Source organism: Bos javanicus, chromosome 24 (assembly GCF_032452875.1).
Source record: "Bos javanicus breed banteng chromosome 24, ARS-OSU_banteng_1.0, whole genome shotgun sequence".
NCBI lineage: Eukaryota > Metazoa > Chordata > Mammalia > Artiodactyla > Bovidae > Bos > Bos javanicus.
In genome coordinates this window covers 43,149,872-43,175,716 of record NC_083891.1, presented here as the reverse complement: position 1 = coordinate 43,175,716, position 25,845 = coordinate 43,149,872, and the positions used below count along the sequence as shown (strand labels likewise).

Genomic DNA, 25,845 nt, shown 5'->3' with positions numbered 1-25,845 from the left:
CAACTCTTTGCATGAGGTGGCCAAAGTACTGGAGTTTCAGCTTAAGCATCATTCCTTTCAAAGAACACACAGGGCTGATCTCCTTTAGAATGGACTAGTTGGATCTCCTTGCAGTCCAAGGGACTCTCAAGAGTCTTCTCCAACACCACAGTTCAAAAGCATCAATTCTTCGGTACTCAGCTTTCTTCACAGTCCAACTCTCACATCCATACATGACCACTGGAAAAACCATAGCCTTGACTAGACAGACCTTTGTTCTATATTTAACATGGAAGAGCTGCTAAACTGTTTTCCACAGTGGCAGCAACATTTTACATTCTCACCAGCAATGTTTGAGAATTCTGCTTTCTTCATACCCTCACTAACACTTTTTATTTTCCATTTAAAAAATTATGGTCCTGCCTAGTAGTTATGTCATTGAGGTTTAGATTTGCATTTCCCTCATGACTAAGGATGTTGAACATCTTTTTCATGTGCTTATTGACTGTATCTATATCTTTGGAGAAATGACTGTTCCAGTCCTTTGCCCTTTTTTGGTTTGTTTTTAATTAAGACTTTACTGGAGTCGTTTCAGGTTCACAGCAGGATTGAGAGGAAGGCAGAGATTTCTTATATACACCCCTGGCCCCATACCATTATCAGCGTTCCCCACCAGAGTGGTACATTTGTTACAATCCATAAACCTACACTGCCAATAATCATCCAGATCCATAGTTTAACATTAAGATTCACTCTTGGTGTTGTATAATCGGTGTGTTTGGACTAATGTATTATATGACCTCTGACCATCACTGTGCCATCATCAGAGTGTTTTCAGAAATTCTCTGTGCTCCACCTTGTCATCCCTCCAACCCCTGACAACCACTTATCTTTTATTGTCCCCATAGTTTTGCCTTTTCCAGAATGTCATATAGTTGGAATCATACAGGATGTAGCCTTTTCACGTTGGCTTCTTTCAATTAGAAATCTGCATTTAAAGTTCGTCCATGTCTTTCATGGTTTGATAGCTCATTTCTTTTTCACACTGATTAATATTTTGTCATCTGGGTGTATCACAGTTTATCTATCCATTCAGCCTTTGAAGGACATACTGGTTGCTTCCAAGTTTTGGCAATTATGAATAAAACTGATAGAAACATCCATGTGCAGGTTTTTATGTGGACATAAGTATTCAGCTCCTTTGGGTAAATACCAAGGAGCCTGATTGCTAGGTCATATGTTAAGAGTTTGTGTAGTTTTGTAAGAAAGCACCACACTGTCTTTCAGAATGGCTGAACCATTTTGTATTCCCACCAGCAGTGAATGAGAGTTCTGTTGCTCCACACTCTTGTTATCATTTGGTGGTGTTGGTATTTCAGATTTTGTCCATGCTAGTATTTGTCTTTGCCTATTTTTAAATTTTTGTTTTGTTGAATTGTAGGAGTTCTTTATATATTCTGGTTATTAATATTTCATCAGATATATATAAATATTTTTTCCCAGTCTGTGGGTTTTTACTCTTTAGATAGTGTCATTTTATGCAAGTAAGTCTTCAGTTTTGATGACATCCAGTTCATCTGTTTTTGCTTTGTTGCCTGTGCTTTTGGTGTCATAATTTAGGATACCATTGCCAAATTCAAGATCATGAAGATTTTCAAACCTTATGTTTTCTCCTAAGATTTTCTTACGTTTGGCTCTTATAAATAGGTCTTTGATCCATTTTTAGTTAATTTTTCTGTGAGGTGTATTGTAAAAATCCAACTTCATTCTTTTGCATGTGGTTGTCCAGTTTTCCCAACACTGTTTTTTGAAAAGACTGTCCCTTCTGTGTTGGATGATCATGGCCCATTTGTTGAAAATCAGTTGACCACAGATCTGAGGGTTATTTCTGAACTCTCTTCTATTCCACTCATCTGTGTCTATCTTTTTGGCATACCACATGGGGTTGATGACTGTAGCTCTATAAATATTGTAATCACGCAAGTGTGATTCTTCAGCTTTATTGTCCTTTTTCAGTATTGTTTGACTTTTCTGCATCCCTTGACTTTTCATATAAATTTTGGGATGAGTTTTTCTATTTCTATAAAATTGTCATTGGAATTTTGATCGGGATTACATTGAACAAATAGGGATTTTGATAGGAATTACATTGAAAAATCACTTCTTGAGAGGAACAAGGTCATGAGGCAAGGAGCGGTAGGTTTGCAGCCGCCATTTCTTCTGCCTCCCGTCTCTGGATCTTTTGTAGAGTGTCCAACAGTGCTATGTTGGGATAGAGCATCCGGAGGTTCACAACCTCTGTGGTTCGTCGGAGCCACTATGAGGAGAGTCCAGGGAAGAATATACCATTTTCAGTGGAAAACAAGTGGAGATTACTAGCTATGATGACTTTGTTCTTTGGGTCTGGATTTGCTGCACCTTTCTTTATAGTAAGACACCAACTGCTTAAAAAGTAATCCATGAGACAGATAGGAAGAGGAGCATGTTAAGAGGTGCAGTCTCTTAAAAGGATCAATCCCTTGAACTCAGCATCCTAGATATGTTTGTAAATAAACTTATAGCATAAATCCTTAATGCCTCTTCTCTGAAATATGGAACATGATAATTGAACGTGTGCTTACATTTTGTTTGGGTAATATTGCATTATTAGTTTCTTAATTAAATATGTATTTGATAAAAAAAAAAAAGAAAATCACTTCTTATCATTTTGTCATCTTAATACTGTCTTCCAGTCGATGAGCATGAGGTAGCTTTCCGTTTTGTTTAGGTTGTATTTAATTTATTTCAGCCATCTTTTATAGTTATTAGAGTACGGATCTTTCACCATTTTGGTTAAGTTTATTCTTAAGTGTTTTATTCCTTTTCATTCTATTATAAATGGGTATGTTTTCTTAATTTCAGTTTTTTGCATTGTTCATTGCTAGTATGTAGAAACAGCTGATTTTTGTGTGTTGATTTTGTGTTTTGCAATTTTTCTGAATGTGTATTAGCTCTAACAGTTGTTTTGTGGATTCTTTAGGTTTTTCTACACACAAGATCACATCTTTTGTGAGTAGAGGTAATTCATCAACTTTCCTTCCAACTTGGATTGCTTAATATTTTTTTGCCTAGTTCTCAGGTTGAACATCCAGTGCTGTGTTGAATAGAAGTGATGAAGGTGGAAATCCTTGTCTTGTTCCTGATCAATTAATTTTTTCTGAATAACTGCTTTTAGTATACTGTATGTAGAGTAATCCATCTTTCCTTGTTCCTGCCCATCCATTTACAACACCATTTGCATAATTTGTAGGGTCTTATGTGTGTGTTGGGTGAGTGAAGCATGAACAAAGGCCTGCATGATCTGATCTCTTGCCACTTGCTCATCCTTCAGTCTTGCATTTCCCTCTCTTGTGAACCACAAGTGTTGTGTTGCTTATGCTTCTTGCAGAACACCAATCAGTCATTCTTCATTCATTCCTTATGTATGTTCACATGTCTGTGACTTTGCACAGCTATTTTGTCTACTTGGACCCGTCTTCCCCTACTCCTTGACTTGGCTTCAGCCTGCTCATCTTCAGGCAAATGTAAATCCTCTTTCTGTGTTTACTTTAAATGTGAACATGCTTTTCTTATGCACTTAATAGACTTGCTCCTTGATAATTTCAAGTCTGAGGTCTGATTTTAAAGAGAAAGTTGTCAGACACAGTTGTACAAATAGCAGTAAAAATTGACAGTAAGAAAAAAAATTGACAGCAAGAAAAGTCAGAAAATGAGAAACGGATATGATTTTCTAGGTCTTTAATCCCATGCAGTAGAAGATTTTTTTGTTGTTGTTCTTTCTTATTGAAATGACGAAAACAGAGTGATAAGGGGAAAAAAGTTATTTCTTGACACTAGAGAAGGGTCCCACCCACATACTTGAGACTTAGGGAATTTTGATAGTAAAGTGTGAACATCCACAAAAGTTTGGGTAAGGGCACTTTCCTGTAGAGATGAACAAACACAATATTAGAGATATGAAAAACTCAGCACTTGAAGAAAATGAAACTGTGTCCTTTAGGGCATGTGAAATAGTATAAAAAAGAGAGAAAAGTGGAATTCAGATCCCCAATATGACAAGAGAAGATTGCAAAAATAAAATAAGCTGAGATCAAGAATGAGTTCTTGAAGTTATAAAATGTGACTGTAAAGAAAATTTAGGACTCCCTAGCAGAATAGATTGTGCAGAATGCCAAGTTAACTTGAAAAACAAAAACCTCACATTTAGGAATTTAGGAGAAAGATTAATAGTAAGAGAGCATTTAAAGCACAGGAATTTCTCAAATGTCTGGTTAAAGTTCTGAAAGAGAGGACAGAGGAGACAGATGAATCAGGAACTGAGGAGACAGTGAAGAACATCTCTGAGCCAAAGAAAGCCTTGAAACTCAAGGTCAAAGTTTTTACCAGGAATACATTTAAAAAGCATAAAAACTTGGCTCCATTTTGCTGACCTTTCTAAGTATTCAGGGTAAAGAAAAAGCAAGACAAGTTATCTTTAGGGAAGAACAGGTCAGATTTGCATCAGATCCCGGGGAAAAGGAGATGTTGGTCAATCTTAACATAGTCAACTCACACGTGCAAGTAACTTTGAAATACAGCTGAGGAGCTAAATGAAAGTTTCTCCCAAATAGCCCAGTTCCATTTATTGATTTGTTAATGCCTTTGTTTATGTTGTGTATTACCATTCCAAGATAGTATGAGTTTATGTGACTGCTGGCAGGAATGCCTGCATGGGATGTGCCATGATTTGTTCATGGTTCATATTGTTTCCCTGAAGTGAACATTCAGGTTATCTCTAGCCTTTCAGCATCATAAATAACTCCATGAAAGACATTTTGTGCATGAGTTAGATATGTTTTGGATCATTGCCACAGAGAAATAACGAGTAAGTCAATTATTCCTAGCTTTTTTGAGCAAAAATCATATAGAAATCAATAGAATATAAGTTTTTGGGGGTTAAATTCTTTAAAACAAAGATCTTCCCCACTTAAATTTACCTCTGATTAAAGGTGGCCTTGGGTGTTAGATGAGCTCAGTGGTTCTCAGCTGGGTATTGGTGGGTGTGTTGGTCACAGATGGGGGAGGGTCTGCTGCTGCTAGATGGCCTGCTGGGCACAGGCGACCCCACAGCAGAGCCAGCCAGCCCGCTGTCAGCACTCTGGGGGGTCGGGAGACCTCAGGTTAACAGGTTTACCACTGACAGAAGTATCCTTGGTTGGTACTTAGGGCCACAGTTCATGGTTCTGTCTGTGGTGGGAGGGGGATGTTTCAGCAGGAGGACATCAGTGGATACTGTGTTGAGTATAGCAGACCTGGGGGGTGGTTTAGCGCTTCCCCTCCCCTCCCCATTTTGAGAAACACCAAGTACTTTATTGTGTACACAAAGTGCTTAAAAATTATTTTTATGTCTTAGTCAGTCAGTTCAGTCGCTCAGCCATGTCCAGCTCTTTGCGACCCCATGAACCGTAGCATGCCAGGCCTCCCTTTCCATCACCAACTCCCGGAGTTTACCCAAACCCATGTCCGTTGAGTCGGTGATGCCATCTAACCATCTCATCCTCTGTGATCCCCTTCTCCTGCCTTCAATCTTTCCCAACATCAGGGTCTTTTCAAATGAGTCAGCTCTTTGCATCAGGTGGCCAACGTATTGGAGTTTCAGCTTCAACATCAGTCCTTCCAATGAACACCCAGGACTGATCTCCTTTAGGATGGACTGGTTGGCTCTCCTTGCAGTCCAAGGGAGTCTCAAGAGTCTTCTCGAAAACCACAGTTCAAAAGCATCAATTCTTCGGTGCTCAGCTTTCTTTATAGTCCAACTCTCACATCCATACATGACCTCTGGGAAAACCATAGCCTTGACTAGATGGACCTTTGTTGACAAAGTAATGTCTCTGCTTTTTAATATGCTGTCTAAGTTGGTCATAACTTTCCTTCTAATTAAGGAAGGAAACTTAAGAAAAAGTTCCTTTTCCAACTTTCCTTCCTTTTAATTTTATGGCTGCAATCACCATCTGCAGTGATTTTGAAGCCCCAAAAAATAAAGTCAGCCACTGTTTCCACTGTTTCCCCATCTATTTGCCATGAAGTGATGGGACTGGATGCCATGGTCTTAGTTTTCTGAATGTTGAGCTTTAAGCCAACTTTTTCACTCTCACTTTCATCAAGAGGCTCTTTAGTTCTTCTTCACTTTCTCCCATAAGGGTGGTGTCATCTGCATATCTGAGATTATTGATATTTCTCCCTGATATCTGAGGATATTGATATTTATGTTTTAGGTGGTCCTCAAAATCTGTTCTCAGTGTCAGATCTGATTACTGTTGAGATTTGGCACTGTTGTCTGTATTAGTTACGAGACCTGTTCTTTAGCTGCTCGGAAAAGAAAAGAAAATCAAGCCACAGCTGACTTAACAAATGGGGACTTCCTTTTGGGATAGGAGTCCAGGCCTGTTCCTGTGGCTCCATCATGCCATCTATGACCCTCTTCTCGTTCTGCCTAACCTTCCTCAGAATGTGCTGTCACCGTAGGGTCACAGGACAGCTCCTGCCCTTTGCCACCCCCACGTCAGAGCCTGTGCTCAAATGAGCCAGCCCTCTTGCTCACAACTCTCCTGCAAGCCTACCAAGTGATTTTTGCTTATTCCCACTGATTGGCCAGAGAGCACTGCCCCATGACTGTTCTTAGCTGTACTGGAGTTTGGGAAATACAAGCTTTTTAATTGGGCTTGTTGTAAGTCAAAAAACTACATTCAGAAACGTTTAGTAAGAAAAAGTCTATTGGAGCAAGCAGGAAGTATATACCTCTACAGCTGTTTTCTAAAGTGCTGGAAAGTGAAAGTGAAAGTTGCTTAGTTGTTTCCAACTCTTTGTGACCCCTTAGACTGTATAGTCCCTGGAATTCTCTAGACCAGAATACTGGAGTGGGTAGCCTTTCCCTTCTCCAGGGGATCTTCCCAACCCAGGGATTGAACCCAGGTCTCCCGCATTCCAGGCGAATTTTTTACCAGCTGAGCCACAAGGGGGAAGGGTTTTTTTCTAAATGCACTGAAATTAAAGGTAAAGGAGAACAAATAATAATGATAGCTTTGGAAGTTTGAGAGACTGGATTCTGTAGAATTCTTTTTTAAAAAATTAATTGAGAAAATGTGTTTGTTACGAATGTATTTCTTAACCCCAAGCATTTGACTGTTTTATGGCGTTTTGTACATTACGGTGTTCTGTACATGTACATTTGCAGTCCATGGGGTTGGAAAGAGTCGGGCATTACTGAGTGACTGAATTGGTGTTTTGTACATTAAGATCACTTCCATACCCCAATACTTGGGACCTTGCCTTTTTCTTCTTTTGTCATATCAGCAGTTTCATTACAGTATACACAAAAAAAGTTTTTTCAAGAAAAAAACTGGAAACAGCAGCGAACACATGGACTTAACTGTGAAAAATAGTTGTATAAGCATAACAGAGGTATTGAGGAAGGGCTGGTAGAATGCCCTTTTTAAAATTTGTTGTAGTTTTTAGTTGTATGAAGTGTTTTTTTTTTTTAACATACACTGAATTTTAATCCCATATCAGATGTATGATTTGCAGCTATTTTCTCCCAGTCTGTGGGTTGCAACAACTTTTTGATATGATTTTAAAACTACACATTAGCATTAAGACTGATATTATACTAGTATTTATTTGTATTTTAGCTAGTTTATTTTAAAGCGTCAGTAATATATAAACTGAAGAATATGTGAACATATGGTTAAAAATTTAAATGGCTCAAAAGGTCTCCAGTAAAAAAACAGTTAAAAGGATGGAGGGTTACCATAGAAGAGAGAGAAGCAGGATAGAGAAAAGCTGTATACAATGAGCTTTATTCCTTTCCTAAAAAAGACTAGAAACAAATATGGCAAAAAGTGGTAACAAATGTTTAAACTCACTGGTAGGAACATGGAGTGTCCTGTTACCTATATTTTTCTGAAGGTGGCTTAGACGATAAAGAATCCGCCTGCAATGCGGAAGATATGGGTTCGATCCCTGGGTTGGGAAGATCCCCTGGAGAAGGGAACGGCTACCTACTCCAGTATTCTTGCCTGGAGAATCCCATGGACAGAGGCGCCTGGAGGGCTACAGTCCCTGGGGTTGCAAAGAGTCAGACACGACTGAGTGACTAAGCACAGCACAACACAACGATATAAATCTTGACCCTCCTCTTCCTCCTCACAAGTTACTAATGCTTTGACTCCTTCCAGAAGTGTGCCTTGTGTTCTCAGGCACAGTTGTGTCTGCGTGGATGGAGGTGGGAGCTACTCGACATCTGTGTGCCCGAGACCATCCCACGCACATGTTTGTAGCGCTTGTGTCCCTTTCCTGGTTCCCACCTGTCCCCCTTCCTCCCCTCACCTCCATGTCACTCCTGATGGGCCCTGAGGTTGCTGCTGATGTCCACTGTTAACGACAGTGAACATCCTGTTACACTGGTGTGTGACTGTGATATAAATCCTGGAGGTAAAGTTGGTGGGTCAAATTATAACCATATCAGATTGTTCTCACAGAAACATTACAATAGTTTACACCCCTGCAGCAGCATGTCTGAGCATCTCTTCACTCTCCTTTCCTGCCTGTTGTTAAAATTTCATATTTTTGTCAACTGTTTCTCTGCATTTGATGCAGAAGAGCTGTCAACAGAAACACGCGTGTTTTGGTAGTTTTCATGTTTTTCTTTTATATCAGTTACTAACTTGGAATATAAATTTACTTGTACTCTATAGTGTTTCAACTCTTCATGTAGTGTTTGAAATTATACAGATATCAGCCTAGACCTGAATATGTTTAGCTTTACATATAAAATTTACTATTTGACATTTTAAAACTTTTTAATTGGTGGAAATGAAGCTTTTTTCTCTTTTCACTCAGTCACAGGAGTTTGTTACAATATGCTTTCATGGAAAAGTGTTTGAAACTGAAAGGTAATAGTCTGTATGGGACTGGTAGAGCTTTGATACTAAAACTGAATAAATTGTATGGGACAAGAAAATTAGAGGTCAACTTAAATATGTAGATGCATACATCTTAAAATAATGGTATGACCAGACAGTAGAATATCATTCTGCAGTAGAAAGAAATGAGCTATGAAGCCATGAAAAGACATGGAGAAACCTTAAATGCATGCCCATGCATATCTAAATGAAAATCTATTATTGTAAGTCAGCACATTACCAGATTAAAGGAGAAAACTTATGATTATCTCCATGAATGCAGGGAAAACTGAATAAAATTCAGCACCCAATCATGATGAAAGAAGCATTCAGTAAACTGGAGACTGAGGGAACCTTCTTAACCTGAAAAAGGATATTGACCAGAAATCTAAACCAAATATTACACTTTGTGGTTAAACCTTAGAAGTAGTTCTTCCAAAATCAGAGAAAAAAATAATTTCTATTTGACATTGAATAGAAGGTTCTAGCCAATGCAATTAGATAAGAAGAACGTGGAAGCAACCTAGATGTCTATTGACAGATGACTGGATAAAGAAGTTGTGGTACATATACACAATGGAATATTCAGTTCAGTTCAGTAGCTCAGTCATGTCCGACTCTCTGCGACCCCATGAATCACAGCACGCCAGGCCTCCCTGTCCATCACCAACTCCCGGAGTTCACTCAAACTCACATCCATTGAGTCGGTGATGCCATCCAGCCATCTCATCCTCTGTCATCCCCTTCTCCTCCTGCCCCAATCCCTCCCAGCATCAGAGTCTTTTCCAATGAGTCAACTCTTCACATGAGGTGGCCAAAGTACTGGAGTTTCAGCTTTAGCATTATTCCTTCCAAAGAACACCCAGGGCTGATCTCCTTCAGAATGGACTGGTTGGATCTCCTTGCAGTCCAAGGGACTCTCAAGAGTAATATTCTCAATGGAATATTATTCAGCCATAAAAACACACATTTGAGTCAGTTCTAATGAGGTGGATGAACCTAGAACCTATTATACAGAGTGAAGTTAGAGAAAGATAAATATCTAATGCATATTTACAGAATCTAGAAAAATGGTACTGAAGAATTTATTTTCAGGGCAACAGTGGAGAAACAGACATAGAGAATAGATTTATGGACATGGGGAGTGGGAAGGAGAGGGTGAAATGTATGGAAAAAGTAACATGGAAACTTATGTTACCATATGTAAAATAGATAGCCAAGGGGGCATTTGCTGTATGGCTCAGGAAACTCAAACAGGGGCTCTGTATCAACCTAGAGGGGTGGGGTGGGGAGGGAGATGGGAGGGAGGTTTAAAAGAGAGGGGATATATCTATACCCATGGCTGGTTGATGTTGAGGTTTGACAGAAAACAACAAAATTCTGTAAAGCAATTATCCTTTGATTAAAAAATTTTTTAAAAAAAGGAAACGAGGTATGAATTAGAAATGTGAAGTGTTAAGGAGGAGATAGAGTTATTACTGTTTCCTGATATTGAGAAATTCAGAACCAGCTACCAAACAAAGTCAGTGGCAATGACTGTAGTGTGTGTGTTTCTGTTTCTTTGTGTATGGCAGATTGCATTTTCCGGAAGGGCTGCACCAGCATATGATGCACCCCCTTTCCTGTTACACAAAGAGGCTGTGATTCCTTTCACTGAGAGTTGGTCTCTGTTCCCAATTCTTGTTGGAACGCCCAGTGGGTAAAAAGATGAGCTATAAAGTTACTTGTCGTGGGGCTGTTGGGTGGGGGCAGGCAGGCATGGGAAAATCTTGAATAAACTTATTTATGCTTAATTTACAAAACTGCTTAGTGCCTAATTTTTAAAATACTGTTTCTCCACATGTAGTAGTGTGAGCAGAAGCCCGAATTGTTCTTTGCTGTTAATGTGTACTCCTTTTCTGGGAGGGGATATGCTTCTATTTTTACCTGACTTCTTAGGGTAATGTTCCACGTGGGGAAAAAATGCTGGTCATGATAGACACGCCACGTCGCTGAGTGCCTCATGCAGGCATCGTGGCACAGAATCTTCCATTGTGGAATGCTGAGAACCGGAAGGGTCCTGAAATGAGCATTTGTGGCTCTAAAATAAGATTTGAGAATATTTCTGGAGCTCAAAATAAAGTAACAGTTATATGGCTTGAAGATAACAAAATAGATTACAATTTTAAGATCGACACTCTGGAGTATAGGCAGATATTATTTGGAGAGTTTAGTTGGAATTGGAGTGTGGTGTGGTGACCTGAGATTCCTTCTTTGCAGTGTAGTTGCCTGAACTGTTTAATGTGGCTGTGGGTGTGAGCACAGCAGAGCAGTGCAGTGCACGTGTGTGAGAACAGAGCCTTTTGCTTGAAGGGCTGTGTCCAGCCCTGGGGTCCCAGGCTGTCAGCTCCGTGGACCTGGTAGATCATTCAGCCCCTAGCCTGTTCCCCTGACACACACAGTGAGGGAGACAGTGTTTCCATTGGTGTGCTGAGACTTGACAGAGGCGCTGGGCATGTCCTAAGTGCTCAGTGAAAGTTATTTTATACAGGCTGGGAAACTCTTTTTGCTATATAAAGTTTAAGAGAAATGTTAAAATATATTTTTGTTATTTTAAGGAAATTCGCAGTGAGTCCCATGACTATCCTCATAGAGTGGCCAAGTTCCCTGAAAACAGAAATCGAAACAGATACAGAGATGTGAGCCCATGTAAGTACTCATGGCGGGGTGGCGCGCGCGCGTGTGTGTGTGTGTGTGTGTGTGTGTTTGTGTGTGTGCTGGTTTGTTGTAGGACACAGGACATGGCAGAAAATGTTGGGGTCAAGGTTGATGAGCATGGTGGGTTTTTTTTTTTTTGTATCGACATTTATACGCGCTCTTTAAAGAAAACTTTTGAGGTATGAAATTGTGGAAGGAGGGGAAATTGCCTGTAATTACCTCCTCTTTCAACACAGCCACCATTTACTCTATGTATTTGCTACCAACCTTTTTTTTTCCACTTGATTTTTGTTTTTTCAAAATAATCATAATTATATATGTATGTGTACTCATATATATCTATATACTTTTCATATTATTCTATAGCTTTTATAAGTATTTAAATATTTATTCATATAGTTTGCTTTTTCTCCCTAAAATGAAAAAGTAGTATGTGCATACTATAGAAAAGTTTTAAAACATAAAAATGTGTAAAGGGAAAACTCTCATGACTTAAAAACTTTAAGGTTTATATCCTTTTGGTATTTGTCTGTGTAAATGTGTGTCCTTTTAAATTCAGTTGGATCCTGCAGGTACAGATCAAGCTCTCCTCCCTCGAGGCCACACACTCTGGTGGTTTCCTGTCCTGAGCACGATCTGTCAGTGGTTGGATTTCGATTCCGCTGTGCTCATGTGGGTACACACATACATGGTTTTGTGAACAGTTGTAATATCAGGGCTTTTAAAATGTGTTCAGGTGATTTTATTTTTGTCCTGGTTGAGGCCTCCTTCCGGAGAAGGCAATGGCACCCCACTCCAGTACTTTTGCCTGGAAAATCCCGTGAACGGAGGAGCCTGGTAGGCTGCAGTCCATAGGGTCGCTAAGAGTTGGACACGACTGAGCAACTTCACTTTCACTTTTCACTTTCATGCATTGGAGGAGGAAATGGCAACCCACTCCAATGTTCTTGCCTGGAGAATCCCAGGGACGGGGAAGCCTGGTGGGCTGCCGTCTGTGGGGTTGCACAGAGTCAGACACGACTGAAGCGACTTAGCAGTAGCAGCAGGCCTCCTTCACATACTGCCTGAGGCAGCTTCACTGGCCACAGGACTCCCCGAGTTTGGTTTCAGTGAGGGAGCGTGGGCGGCGTCCTCCGAGCTGCCTGGGTGCTGGGCATGTCTGTGCCCAGGGCCTTCTCCCGGCCTCCCTGTCTGCCATCACAGCACCACTCTTCCTCCCATCTTCAGCCTCTTTCTAAGAACTCTCTTCCTTTATTTTTCACATGTGCTCCAGTGTCTTCTGATGTCATCCCCCATATCCATTGCAGCTGTGACTTAGTCCAGCTGTGTCCACAGCTACGTGGACACAGGCACGTGTGTGCCCACACATGTACATACAGTCCTGGAAGAATGCATCACACAGTCTGTCTGTCCAGCCTCATCACCCACGTATTCTTCAGCCCCTGGTTCTACCCCAGCCTCCCTACGGAAACTTTTATTCTGAAGTGCTGTTCACTCTCTGGTTTTCTCTTGCAGTGAGGGACTTTCTGCCATTGTCTTTTCTTATCCCTACGTGATTTTTGACATTGGCAGCCATGCCTTCCTTCCTCACGTCAGTCTTAATTTTGCTGTCACTCCTCTGGGTGATCACCCCTGTTCAGAGCTTCTTTCCTCAGTTGTCTTCAACTTGAGGGCTCTGTCTGTCTGCCCCTCCTGCTCCCTCTCCCATCTTGTGTGAGTTCAGTTGCCATGTTTCTGCTTATGGCCCCGGATCTTGTCTGCAGCCTGTGTCTCCTCAGATACAGACCCATTCACCCACTTCTTGTGACCTATCTCTGTCTTGCTGTCCCGTGGCCACCTCAGGCTAAGGATTCCTCCCACATCCCTCAGTCCTGGCCCTACTCCTGCTCTTTCTACCTTATACCCCATATTCGTACTGGACCACTAGCCACATACTTGCTGCAGCTGGAAACTCATACTTCTCTCCCATTCAGTTCCCATGTCTGGTTGGTGACTTGTTGTTTAGTCTCTAAGTTGTGTCCGACCCTTTGCAACCCCAGTGACTGTAGCCCTCCAGGCTCTTCTGTCCATGGGATTCTCCAGGCAAGAATACTGGAGTGGGTAGCTGTTCCCTTCTCCAGGAGATCTTCCCAACCCAGGGATTAAGCCCATGTCTCCTGCATTGCAGGCGGATTCTTTACCATCTGAGCCACCAGGGAAGACTGGGGACTCCTGCTAAATCCAGATGACAGAAGAAGTGTTTTTTAAAAGCCCTTAAGGTGGTGCTGGCAAACCTGTCCTGATTGAAAGTCATCCTATCATTTCCATACATAGACTTGTATGGTTGTTGCCTTGTTCAGAAAACCTGTACTGAAAACCAGCTCTATGCCTGCTCTGTGTGCAAGGACCGTAAGTCCACACACCCTGCCCACTCACCGTATATGTGCGGTGTGGGGGTTCGTACCTGCTATGCTATGTGTGTTGGGAGGTGCTCAGTTCTGCTTGGGGAGTTAGGGACGGCTTTTAAGATAGTAACTTTTGTTTTTTAATAAAATAGTCTATTTTAAACCAGCATTTATTTTTCCCATCCATACAGGAAATAAAAATAGATAATACCTCATGTGGAAAAAAAGATAATACTGAGTGCAAAGCAGACAATGATGTTTGCAAATAATCGAAAAGAATTGGTTCTTTTCTTAATTCAGAGTTTTAGATCTTTCTGAATTTTGATTCACCAAGTCTGGAAATGTATTTTTAAACAAATTCCTTACACAATTGTTATGTATCCAGCTTGAAACTACATTTGGAGGTATGAATATGAGATGCATGTTCAAAGAGGGGTGTTTTGAAATAGAATTTTAAGAAGTCCACAGTCTTTATGTAATTGCTGTGACTGAAAGATGCCTCATTTGTCTCAGTTAACCATGAGGTGATTGTAGAAGAGATGAGCAGAAAGGTGGTTGACTGAGAAAATAGAGGTTGTAGTAATCACATTGAGGATTGTATTTGTACTGTCAGAGACAGCTGCCAGGTTCTGAAATCTTCCTCACTATTTGCTTTGCACATAGAAATCCCAGTTTACTGTTTGATATAAGAGGAAGTCCCAGCCTTTTGTTTTCTCTGGCCATGAAAGAATAGTTTTTTGTTTGTTGTTTTTGTGATAAAAACACATACCATAAGTTTACTCTTTTAGCAGTTTTTAGGTGTCTGTCACCCATGTTGGTGGCTGTATGCATGTTGCTGGACCACAGGTCTTGTCATCTTGTGTGGCTGAAATGCTACCCCTCCTCCAGCCCCTGGCTGTCACCATCCTGCTTCCTCTTTTCTCAGACTCTGATCACTTTAGATGCTTCACAGAAAATGAATCATACAGTGGTTCTTCTTGTGATGGGCTTACTCCTCACAGCATAATGTCCTCAAGGTTCATCCTTCAGTATTTAAAGTAACACATGGACTTCAGATTCCAGTTGTGTGGCAGGTTAGACAGTCCATGGTTTCTTACTGCTGCAAAACAAGATTCTCATTAAGCACACGTTTTAAATAAATTACTCGGTGGGGAGGAAGTAAGGAAAAGATTCAGGCTTTCTGTGCTCTCCACCTCCTACAAAAAGATCTCAAGAAATGGCATAGCTTCTCTGAATGCACAGGCCAGTGTCAGCTGTGACATTTGTATTCACCTAATAGTCTCCAGGTAAATATATAAGGCAGAAATGACTAGGATTACAGAAAGACATTGATAATTCTATGTTCACAGATTTCTTAAGGCAAAATAATAGTAAAGAAGTGGAAGGTTTAGACTGCACAGTTAAGCTTAATTTAATAAGAAAAATATAGAACCTTATGTCTAGCAATTAGAGAATTCACATTCTTCTAAGACTGCATGGAATACTTGTAATAAATGGACCATTGACTAGGCTGTAAAAGTAAATCTTGACACAGTTTAAGAATTACTGCCATACAGGCCATGTTCTTTGACCGTAATGCGATTAAATTATAGATTATTAATAAAAAGATAAAAATTCCTAAAAATTTGGAGATTTATTTAAACATTTCTAAATGATTCATGGGTCAAGATGAAATCATAATGGAAACTTAAAAATGAACAATAGGTAAAATCTACTTAGCAAAACTTGCATAAAGCAGCAAAAACAGTACTGTAAAAAAATACTGTTTTAAATGTTTGTATTAGAACAGAAGGTTGAAAATTAAAGTGCTAACTGTCTAACGTAATTTAGAGTAAAAGTAACAGGATAAACACCAAAAAAAAAAAAAAAAGGCAGAAAGGAAATAATACAAAAATAAAAGCAGAATGGAAATCAATGGGACCATACACAGGACCAAATAAAATCAAATGTTGGTTCCTTAATAAGACTAATCAACTAGCAAGATTGAATAAGAAAAATAACACAGATATACAAAAACCAGACAGAGGCAGATGCATATAAATAGTATTAGGAGAAAAGGGGAACAAAATACAGATGTAAAATGACTTTAAAAGCTAGACTACTGTAAACAATTATGGCAATAAATGTGATCACTTAGAAGAAGTAGAACAGACTCCTGGAAAAATAGCATTTACCATTGTAGATTAAAGGAGAAATAGAGTCTAAGGAGGCCTGTGACAGCTAAATAAGTTAAATTAATTAATAAACAATTTTGCATTGAGAATTCACTGAGACTAGCTGTTTTAACAGGCATGTCTTATAATAATGAAAGCTCTCCCAGAGAACAGAAAGAGAATACTCCCCAGTTCCTTTTGTGAGGCTGTTAGATGGGTAATTTGGATGTCCAAAGCAGAAAAGTTTAGTAAGAGGAATAAAAGTTACATGCGTACCTGTGTCATGGATGTAGATGTAAAAATCCTAAAGAAAGGTTAGCAAACTGAATATGGCAATATCTATATTAGTTTTAGGAATACAAGAGTGGCTTAGCATTAGACAGTCTTTAAATGTAGTTAATCTTAGTAACAAGGTAAAAGAGAAAAAGCCATATGAATATCTTATAGATGGAGAAAGATTATTTAAAGTCCATTCTTGCTCCTGATTAAGAACAAAACATATATCAAACAGAAGGAAAGTTCTATAACTTGAGATGACACCAACAGTCACATCACTGTGTTTTGTTAAAAAAAAAAATTTAATTAATTTATTTGGCTCTGCTGAGTCTTAGTTGTGGCATGTGGGATCTAGTTCCCTGCTCAGGGATCGAACCTGGGCACCCTTCATGGGGAGCTCAGAGTCAGCCTCTAGACCACAGGGGAGGCCCCACGTCACTGTTAACAATAACATGTTACAAACATTTTCTAAAACTTGAGGACAAAACAAGGGTGTCCACGAACACTACTTCCACTTCATATTGTCCTTTGGTGGGGGGCGGGGAACAGAGCAGACCCCAGAGGCCAGGTACCACCCCCCCAACACACCTCCCTGACAACTGTTTCATCTGACCACACTGTTCCAGTCGCCTCTACTAAAAGGTCCTGGAGCTTTCTGAGCTCTTGTTTTGCTGAGTTACTTCACTCCTCAAGTCAGTTATAGTTTCACCTGCTGATATTTCAGTTCAGTTGCTCAGTCATGTCCGACTCTTTGCGACCCCATGAATCGCAGCACGCCAGGCCTCCCTGTCCATCACCATCTCCTGGAGTTCAATCAAACTCATGTCCATCGAGTTGGTGATACCATCCAGCCATCTCATCCTCTGTCGTCCCCTTCTCCTCCTGCCCTCAATCCCTCCCAGCATCAGAGTCTTTTCCAATGAGTCAGCTCTTCGCATGAGGTGGCCAAAGTACTGGAGTTTCAGCTTTAGCATCATTCCTTCCAAAGAACACCCAGGACTGATCTCCTTTAGGATGGACTGGTTGGATCTCCTTGCAGTCCAAGGGACTCTCAAGAGTCTTCCCAAAAAAAAAAAAAGAGTCTTCTCCAACACCACAGTTCAAAAGCATCAATTCTTCGGTGCTCAGCTTTCTTCACAATCCAACTCTCACATCCATACATGACCACTGGAAAAACCATAGCCTTGACTAGATGGACCTTTGTTGGCAAAGTAATGTCTCTGCTTTCCAATATGCTATCTAGGTTCCTTCCAAGGAATAAGCGTCTTTTAATTTCATGGCTGCAGTCACCATCTGCAGTGATTTTGGAGCCCCCAAAAATAAAGTCTGCCACTGTTTCCCCATCTATTTGCCATGGAGTGATGGGACCAGATGCCATGATCTTTGTTTTCTGAATGTTGAGCTTTAAGCCAACTTTTTCACTCTCCTCTTTCACTTTTATCAAGAGGCTTTTCAGTTCCTCTTCACTTTCTGCCATAAGGATGGTGTCATCTGCATATCTGAAGTTATTGATATTTCTCCCAGCAATCTTGATTCCAGCTTGTGTTTCTTCCAGTCCAGCGTTTCTCGTGATGTACTCTACATAGAAGTTAAATAAGCAGAGTGACAATATACAGCCTTGACGTACTCCTTTTCCTATTTGGAACCAGTCTGTTGTTCCATGTCCAGTTCTAACTGTTGCTTCCTGACCTGCATATAGGTTTCTCAAGAGGCAGGTCAGGTGGTCTGGTATTCCCATCTCTTGAAGAATTTTCCACAGTTTATTGTGATCCACACAAAGGCTTTGGCATAGTAGGGAGGTTTAATAGTGATCTGGACTGGAAAAGGTCAGTTTTCATTCCAATCCCAAAGAAAGGCAATGCCAAAGAATGTTCAAGCTACTGCACAATTGCACGCAGCTCACACGCTAGCAAAGAAATGCTCAAAATTCTCCAAGCCAACCTTCAACAGTACATAAGCCATGAACTTCCAGATGTTCAAGCTGGATTTAGAAAAGGCAGAGGAACCAGAGATAAAATTGCCAACATCCGTTGGATCATCGAAAAAGCAAGAGAGTTCCAGAAAAACATCTGCTTTATTGACTACGCCAAAGCCTTTGACTTTGTGGATCACAACAAACCCTGGAAAATTCTTAAAGAGATGTGAATACCTGACCACCTTACCTGCCTCCTGAGAAATCTGTATGCAGGTCAAGAAGCAATAGTTAGAACTAGAAATAGAACAACTGATCGGTTCCAAATTGGGAAAGGGTTACATCAAGGCTGTATATTGTCACCCTGCTTATTTAACTTCTGTGCAAAGTACATCATGTGAAATGCTGGGCTAGATGAAGCACAAATTGGAATCGTGATTGCAGAGAGAAATATCAATAATCTCAGATGCGCAGATGCTTTCATAGCAGAAAGCAAAGAAGAACTAAAGAGCCTCTTGATGAAAGTGAAAGAGGAGAGTGAAAAAGCTGGCTTAAAACTCAGAATTCAGAAAACTAAAATCATGGCATCTGGTACCTTCATGGGAAATAGATGGGGAAACAGTGGGAACAGTGACAGACTTTATTTTCTTGGGCTCCAAAATCACTGCAGATGGTAACTGCAGCCATGAAATTAAAAGACGCTTGCTCCTTGGAAGAAAAGCTCTGACCAACCTAGACAGCATAATAAAAAGCAGAGACATTACTTTGCCAACAAAGATCTGTCTAGTCAAAGCTATGGTTTTTCCAGTAGTCATGTATGGATGTGAGAGTTGGACCATAAAGAAAGCTGAGTGCCAAAGAATTGATGCTTTTGAACTGTGGTGTTGGAGAAGACTCTTGAGAGTCCCTTGGACTGCAAGGAGATCAAACCAGTTCATCCTAAAGGAAATCAATCCTGAATATTCCTTGAAGGACTGATGCTTAAGCTGAAACTCCAATACTTTGGCCACCTGATGAGAAGAACTCTCTCACTGGAAAAGACCCTGATGCTGGGAAAGATTGAAGGCAAGAGGAGAAGGGGGTAACAGAGGATGTGATGGTTGAATGGGATCACCAACTCAATGGACATGAGTTTGAGCAAGCTCCAGGAATTGGTGATGGACAGCCAAGTACTGCAGTCCATGGGATCATGAAGAATCAGACACGACTGAGCAACTGAACTGAATTAGTGATCTGTCATTCTAAAAAGATTCCACCACAACTTAGCAATTTGAATATGAACATTTTGTGGAGTTTATTGTATAAACAATGCTTGAGCACTTGGTAGCCTAGATTGTTGGATACTGTGCCTGGTAGTTGCTTTAAGAAGAGGGAAGTAGATTTCCCATTTTGTGATAGTTGGATTCAGGAGTTGAGGCTAATGAATCAGTTCAGGATTTCTTAACTCTGAACCTGAGTTGCAGGGGCTCCTCTTCCCTTTGTTCTTGGGGCTGGTGGCACAGTCTGTTGTGTCCCCGGACCGAAGGCCCGTACCTGTTGTAGTCTTCAGTCTCTGTGCTTGGCGTACTCTCAACCCAAATATTCATGTGACTGACCCCCTCCAAGTCTCTGCTGAAGTGTCAGTGCATGGCGAGGCCCACTTTGACCACCCTGTTCAGAATCCCAGTGCCCCCCTCCACCCCCCCAACGCAGCTCCCTTTTATGGGGCTCTTTCTCCCAGGGACTCTTTTTCCCAGAGGATTTATTGCTGTGTGACAGGTAACTTACTTGATTGTCTTGCTCATTGCCATCCCCTTTCTGAGCAGGTGAGCTCTGGGGACTATGGATGGGCTCCAGGGGCTGGGGCATGCATACTTGGTCTGAGAGGTTTGCCGGGTGCTCTTGGGTTTGTGGGTGGAAAGGGAAGAAGTCCGTTCCCCCGCTCTCTTTCCCTTTCAACTTTTAGGCTCTTTCTCTGAGGAGAAGTACGAGTTTGAAGGAAGCGGTGAGCTGCTCATGACTGTACCAGACCCCTGTGTGGTGTTGGATGGGGAAGGTGTCCATGATCGAGCTGCATTGGGAATCTCACCCATTTTGTGAGGACACCTCCCAAGTCCTGTTTCCATCCCAGAGACTCTGGGGGTGGATTCAAGAGCCCTTTTCAGTTTGGGGGTGTGTGGAGGCAGAATGTTCAGTTAACACTGTTCTGTCAAGTTTAGGAACTTGAAGTCACGGCGGATGGAGAGATGGACACGTGTGAGCAGCTGGCCTCTGGTTGGAGGCTGTGGAACATGTAATGTCTCTGTCCTGGTTGTCTGGCTTCCAGCATATGTGTTGAGGGGTGTGGAAGGTGGTCAGTATAGAGAGCAGATTGTCTGGTGAAGGGATGCACGTGGGGACCTTCCACGAGAGGAGAAGTCCTGGGCCAGGTGTTCAGAAGGGTGACTGTGTGTGTGTGCGTGAGGTGGAGGCAGGGAGCAGGGTGGGAGACAGCGCAGGGTTAGGGGGCTCAAGGGCACCTCTGGGCCTCTGCTCCTGCTTCTCTAGGGTGCAGTGGAGACTGAAATGCTCACATCTCAGCTTGGAGGCTAGGGTGGAGGAAGTGAGCTGTTCAGGTGTATCCTGTGGGTCCTGCCCAGACTGTGGTTGGTTATATTGTCAGAGAAGGAACCATTCAGCCAGCAGGGTTTTTTTTCAGAGGGGGCAGAGGAAACAACTGCTTTTGGTTCACTGCTTGATTCATGAGGGAAAGTTCATATTACTTGTCCTCAAAAATTCTCCTTGTGGGCTTCCCTGGTAGCTCAGCTAGTAAAGAATCCACCTGCAGTGCAGGAGACCTCAGTTCGATTCCTGGGTCGGGGAATTCCCCTGGCAAAGGGATAGGCTACCCACTCCAGTATTCTTGGGCTTCCCTGGTGGCTCAGATAGTAAAGAATCCACCTGCAATGTGGGAGACCTGGGTTTGATCCCTGGGTTGGGAAGATCCCCTAGAAGAGGGCATGGCAACCCACTCCAGCATTCTTGCCTGGAATGGGGTCTTGAAGAGTGGGACATGACTGAGCGACTAAGCACACAGCACACAGCATTCTCCTTGTAGGGTTGAAGGGAGCTGACGCAGTCAGATGCTTGCCTCATTTGCAGGGAATTACCATGCAGTATGGAAATCAGTATTGGAAACGTAGGCCCCCACCCTACGCCTGGTTGAAAATGGAGCCTGACTTGCGGGGAGATTGGTCTTCTGCCCAATTTCTGTTAATTATTCCTGATGTCTGCCTCAGCATAAATGTGAGCCCTTCCTGCTTGACCTGAAAGACTTTCCAGAAGGAGATGTCTTTACAATAATGAAAAAGGGTGAAACTGTGGGTGGGGAGGTGGGTGGGGTGGGAGAAAGAGCTCATTGTGGCAGTATTGAAAGAGGAAGCTGATCTGTGTTGTCAGCTCAGGCAGCTCGAGCCAGTCATTTCTTGACAGATGGAACCATTTCTCAGAAAACAGACTGTGAGGTGGGAGGCCTGGGGACTCTTCATCGGAAGTTTGCCTAATCTAACTTGAGGGCCGTGGTTCTGTGGGGCGTGCGTTTCTTTGTCCCCCACGATGATGCCACTGTGCAGGAAAGCATGTGTTCTTGGTCGTCCTGCTGCTGGTGGTGTTAGATGTTGAGAAATCAGATTTCCTGTGCAGTGTGGTTTGGTTGCTTTTGTGGCCTCTCATGCAGTTAGTTTGAATCATGTTCATTTTCTCCCTTTGCTGGATCCTGTAGGTGACTGGGGAGAGGGAGTAACACTCTAAGTACACTTAGAATGAGGAGGAGGTGCTGTGGGCTTGCTCCTTGCTGATGCCCCGAAGCTATGGGTCTCTATTGTTTTGGATGTTTAGTTTTTGTTTGCTTGTTTTTAATGTATATTTGGCTGCACCGGCTCTTAGTTTCAGCCTGCAGGATCTAATTACCCAACCAGGGTCGAAACTGGTTCAAACCCTGCTTAGGGAATGTGGAGTCTTAGCTGCTGGACCCCCAGGAAGTCCGTGGACTCTGGCTTTTGATAGTCTCATCTCAGAGGTCCCTAGGTAGAATCAGCTTCTATGGGAGAGGAGAGAGCAGGTCACTTCCCGGGTTTTTTCCTGAAAAGTCAGAGGTTGGTTTGGAGTGAACTCTTCACAGATTTGGGGCTGACCAGACTTGATGGGCAGGGAGAGGAGACATTGATCTCGGGCAGGGGACCTGTGTCACCCTCAAAGGTATTTCAGACCACATGGTGACTGAGTCTTCAGGGAAGAAGAGGCTTTGTCTTTGTTACCATTGCTAGAGAATATATAAATCATAGAGTCACAATTCCTCATAAAAAGGCTTTGAAGTTTCACTTCCTGAAATGTGTATACTTACTTTTTAGACAGTGTTAATTTAACACAAGAAACTCATGTTTTTTTCTCTGCACAGATTCTCTTCTGAATCAAAAAGTTACATGAGTTTAATTTTTTATTAAAAAATCTTTTTTAGTGGAACAGAAGAATTAAAATGATATAAGTATAGGGTTTTTTTTTTTTTAATTAGTCCTGCGGCAAAAACATAGGTTCAAAAACTTGTAGCCAGTTCTAAATGGCTAGAGTTTGCCAAGGATTTCCTTCCTTTCCGGGGTGCCGTTTCTATAGTGACCTGCTGCTCCCCACCAATTAGAACCGGGGTTCTGGGGACCCCATCTGTGCTTCTTGGGGTATGTGACTCTTGTATTTAATGACCTGGAGTGACACCAGGTGTAGAGTAATACAGGAGGGAAAATAACAGTGAATCCAGTGCAGAGTCCAGAAGGCAGGGGTCAGATGTCCTGAAAACCCCCCTGAAGTCTTTCTCTTGGCTTATGGAAGGGTCTGGATGACCTGCTGGAACTCCCTTTGAGGGGAGACTTGGCGTTTATGGATTCTTGCTTCTTTTGCAAATTGCTTCTTCACTTGTGGAATAGATAAGATTAGTCTCTGTTTGTGTTCTTACGGAGATTACAACATGAGGAAACACATTCCTTTGGGATTATATTTTAGGGGAATTTGAATTTTAGGGATGCATTGTTCTTCTGATTGGTGTTATCTGGGAGGCATATGGACTTTATTTTGTTAATTATATAGCTGAACTTTTTACTGTCTCACATAACCATTAAAGAGTGATCAAACTTAAAAAAAAGAAGTGACTGTTTAAAAAAAAAAGTGACTGTTGACATCATCTTTCCGAGAACACTAGTATAAGTGATTTACTATAACAAGATCTTTGCTTTTCCTGTTGGCCAATGACGTGTAATATTTACGGAGGTCTTGGGTTCAATCCAGCAGAAACATTTCATATAAATTATGTGCGAAACTAAAACTGTTTAACATTTTCTTTCATATGGAGATAATATGAACAACTCTTTCAGTTTAAGAGTGGGGAAGAGAATGGTTATTTGTATTTCCTTGAGGGGCACAGTTTATACCAGAAGGTATTCTCCAGCTAGACATCAAAGATGCATGTAGGTTGTAATTCAGTCCTGTGATTCTGCCAGGTGTGTATTTAATATTCCAAGTGAATGCTAATCCTGTTGTTACATGCATTCTTCCTCTCTTAGCATCTTCCCTCCTACCATAGTGATAGAAGGTAAAGTTCTGTGCTCCATCTGTTTACATTAGCACAAATTCTAAATCTGTGATATCTTCACGTTTAAAAACTAAAAGTATTTGACACAGCCCAAGTAATGAAGGACTTTTACGTGTCTGTTACAGAGTTGGCATATTCCAAATGTGTTAAATATAGCTTAGCACTTAATCTAATTAGTTCAGTTCGGTTCAGTCGCTCAGTCATGTCCGATTCTTTGTGACCCCATGGACTGCAGCACTTCCCTGTTCATCACCAACTCCCGGAGCTTGCTCAAACTCATGTCCATCGAGTCAGTGATGCCGTCCAACTATCTCATCCTCTGTCATCCCCTTCTGCCTTCAATCTTTCCCAGCATCAGTGTCTTTTCCTATGAGTCAGTTCTTCACATCAGGTGGCCAAAGTATTGGAGTTTCAGCTTCAGCATTAGTCCTTCCGCTGAATATTCAGGACTGATTTCCTTTAGGGTTGACTGGTTGGATCTCCTTGCAGTCCAAGGGACTCTCAAGAGTCTTCTCCAACCCCACAGTTCAAAAGCATAAAAATTATTAAAATATAGCTGAATGCAGATCTGTTGAGGCAGGAAGAAAATGAAATGTAGTTTTATGGTGGGATCTGTCCGGTCTTATTTTTTGGAGGCCGTTGATTTTTGTAGGAAAACTTGTTAGTTCTTAAGCACCAGGAGTCTTAACCATCCTTTTTCTTTTGGGAAGATCGGTACTTTATTCCTTTTACTGTGTTTTACTCTTTCATCAGTTTTTCTACTTAAACAGCAGCTAATCTACCACCAACAGCAGCACTTCCTTCTAACACACAGTAACAAAAGGATTTCATCTTTGCACTTTTTAAAAAAAGGAATAATTTTGGATTTAACTCAGTTGTAATGCTAATTTATTTTTCTTTGTTTTTTCTGTCATTTTATAAATACCCAGAAAATTAATATTCAAATAAAAAAGAAATGCAAGTTTGAAATGACGATATGGTTTATCATTTTCTGTTTCAGATGATCACAGTCGTGTTAAGCTGCAGAATGCTGAAAATGATTATATTAATGCCAGCTTAGTTGACATAGAGGAGGCACAGAGGAGCTACATCTTAACCCAGGCAAGTGGGGTGACATGGAGTGGAGGCCTGACTGCCATTCCTGGGGTCTGCTTTAGGATGGAGCAGAAAGTGTGTCCTGACTTCTTTTGGTGATGAAATGGCTGTTTCAGGTTTTTCTATTGTCTTGTAATGAATGGTAACATAATATTTTACAGCTGTGTATATTTAAGATAAAAGCAATTGTTACTGTTACACATTCTCTGCAGGAAAGTTGTTCATGAGGTTTGGCCAGCTGGTTCTTTTCTGGCCAGCTGTCCTCCTTGCTGTAAGTTTGGTACAAAGTCTCGGTTGGTGGATACTTTGTTCCTTCTGCTTCTCTTCACTTGAATCAGGACCAGAGGCGCGAAAACTGTTCTCTTCCCTGGCCTGGTGTGTATTTTCAGTATGGACAAGTCTTGGGTGTTAGGTGAGGGTGTGAGCAGGGTGCCTGGATCACTGATGGGGTGGCCCGAGAGCCCACTGGCCTCTTGAGCCTCCTCCCTTCTCAACACACCGGCCGCACCCGTGCTCCATTGGCACTGTTCTTTCACTCTGAGATAGCAGAAATGATTTGGGTTTATCCACACCAGCTATCCTTTGTTTATCAGATTACAGATTTAATTAACAGTGCTGCCATTTCCCAGCTAGTGATTTTTAATTATTCCAAAGATAAACTGTATTATTAAGTATCTTGTTATAACCTATAAAGGAAAATAATCTGAAAAAAAAAATATATATGTAACTGAATCACTTTGTTGTATACCTGTAACTAACACAGTATTGTAAATCA

At 41.4% G+C, this 25,845-nt stretch overlaps 1 protein-coding gene and 1 pseudogene across 6 annotated transcripts in view; both read left to right on the top strand.

The window, feature by feature from the left end:
- PTPN2 (protein tyrosine phosphatase non-receptor type 2) overlaps positions 1-25,845 on the top strand; it is an 86,286-nt gene that overhangs the window by 8,960 nt on the left and 51,481 nt on the right. For all 6 annotated transcript variants that reach the window (XM_061399992.1, XM_061399989.1, XM_061399988.1 and 3 more), the window contains exons 2-3: positions 11,555-11,645; positions 24,976-25,076. In XM_061399992.1, coding sequence (XP_061255976.1) covers positions 11,555-11,645; positions 24,976-25,076 — 192 coding nt within the window. The remainder of the gene's footprint in view (positions 1-11,554; positions 11,646-24,975; positions 25,077-25,845) is intronic.
- Positions 2,229-2,569, top strand: LOC133237678 (cytochrome c oxidase subunit 7C, mitochondrial-like; annotated as a pseudogene).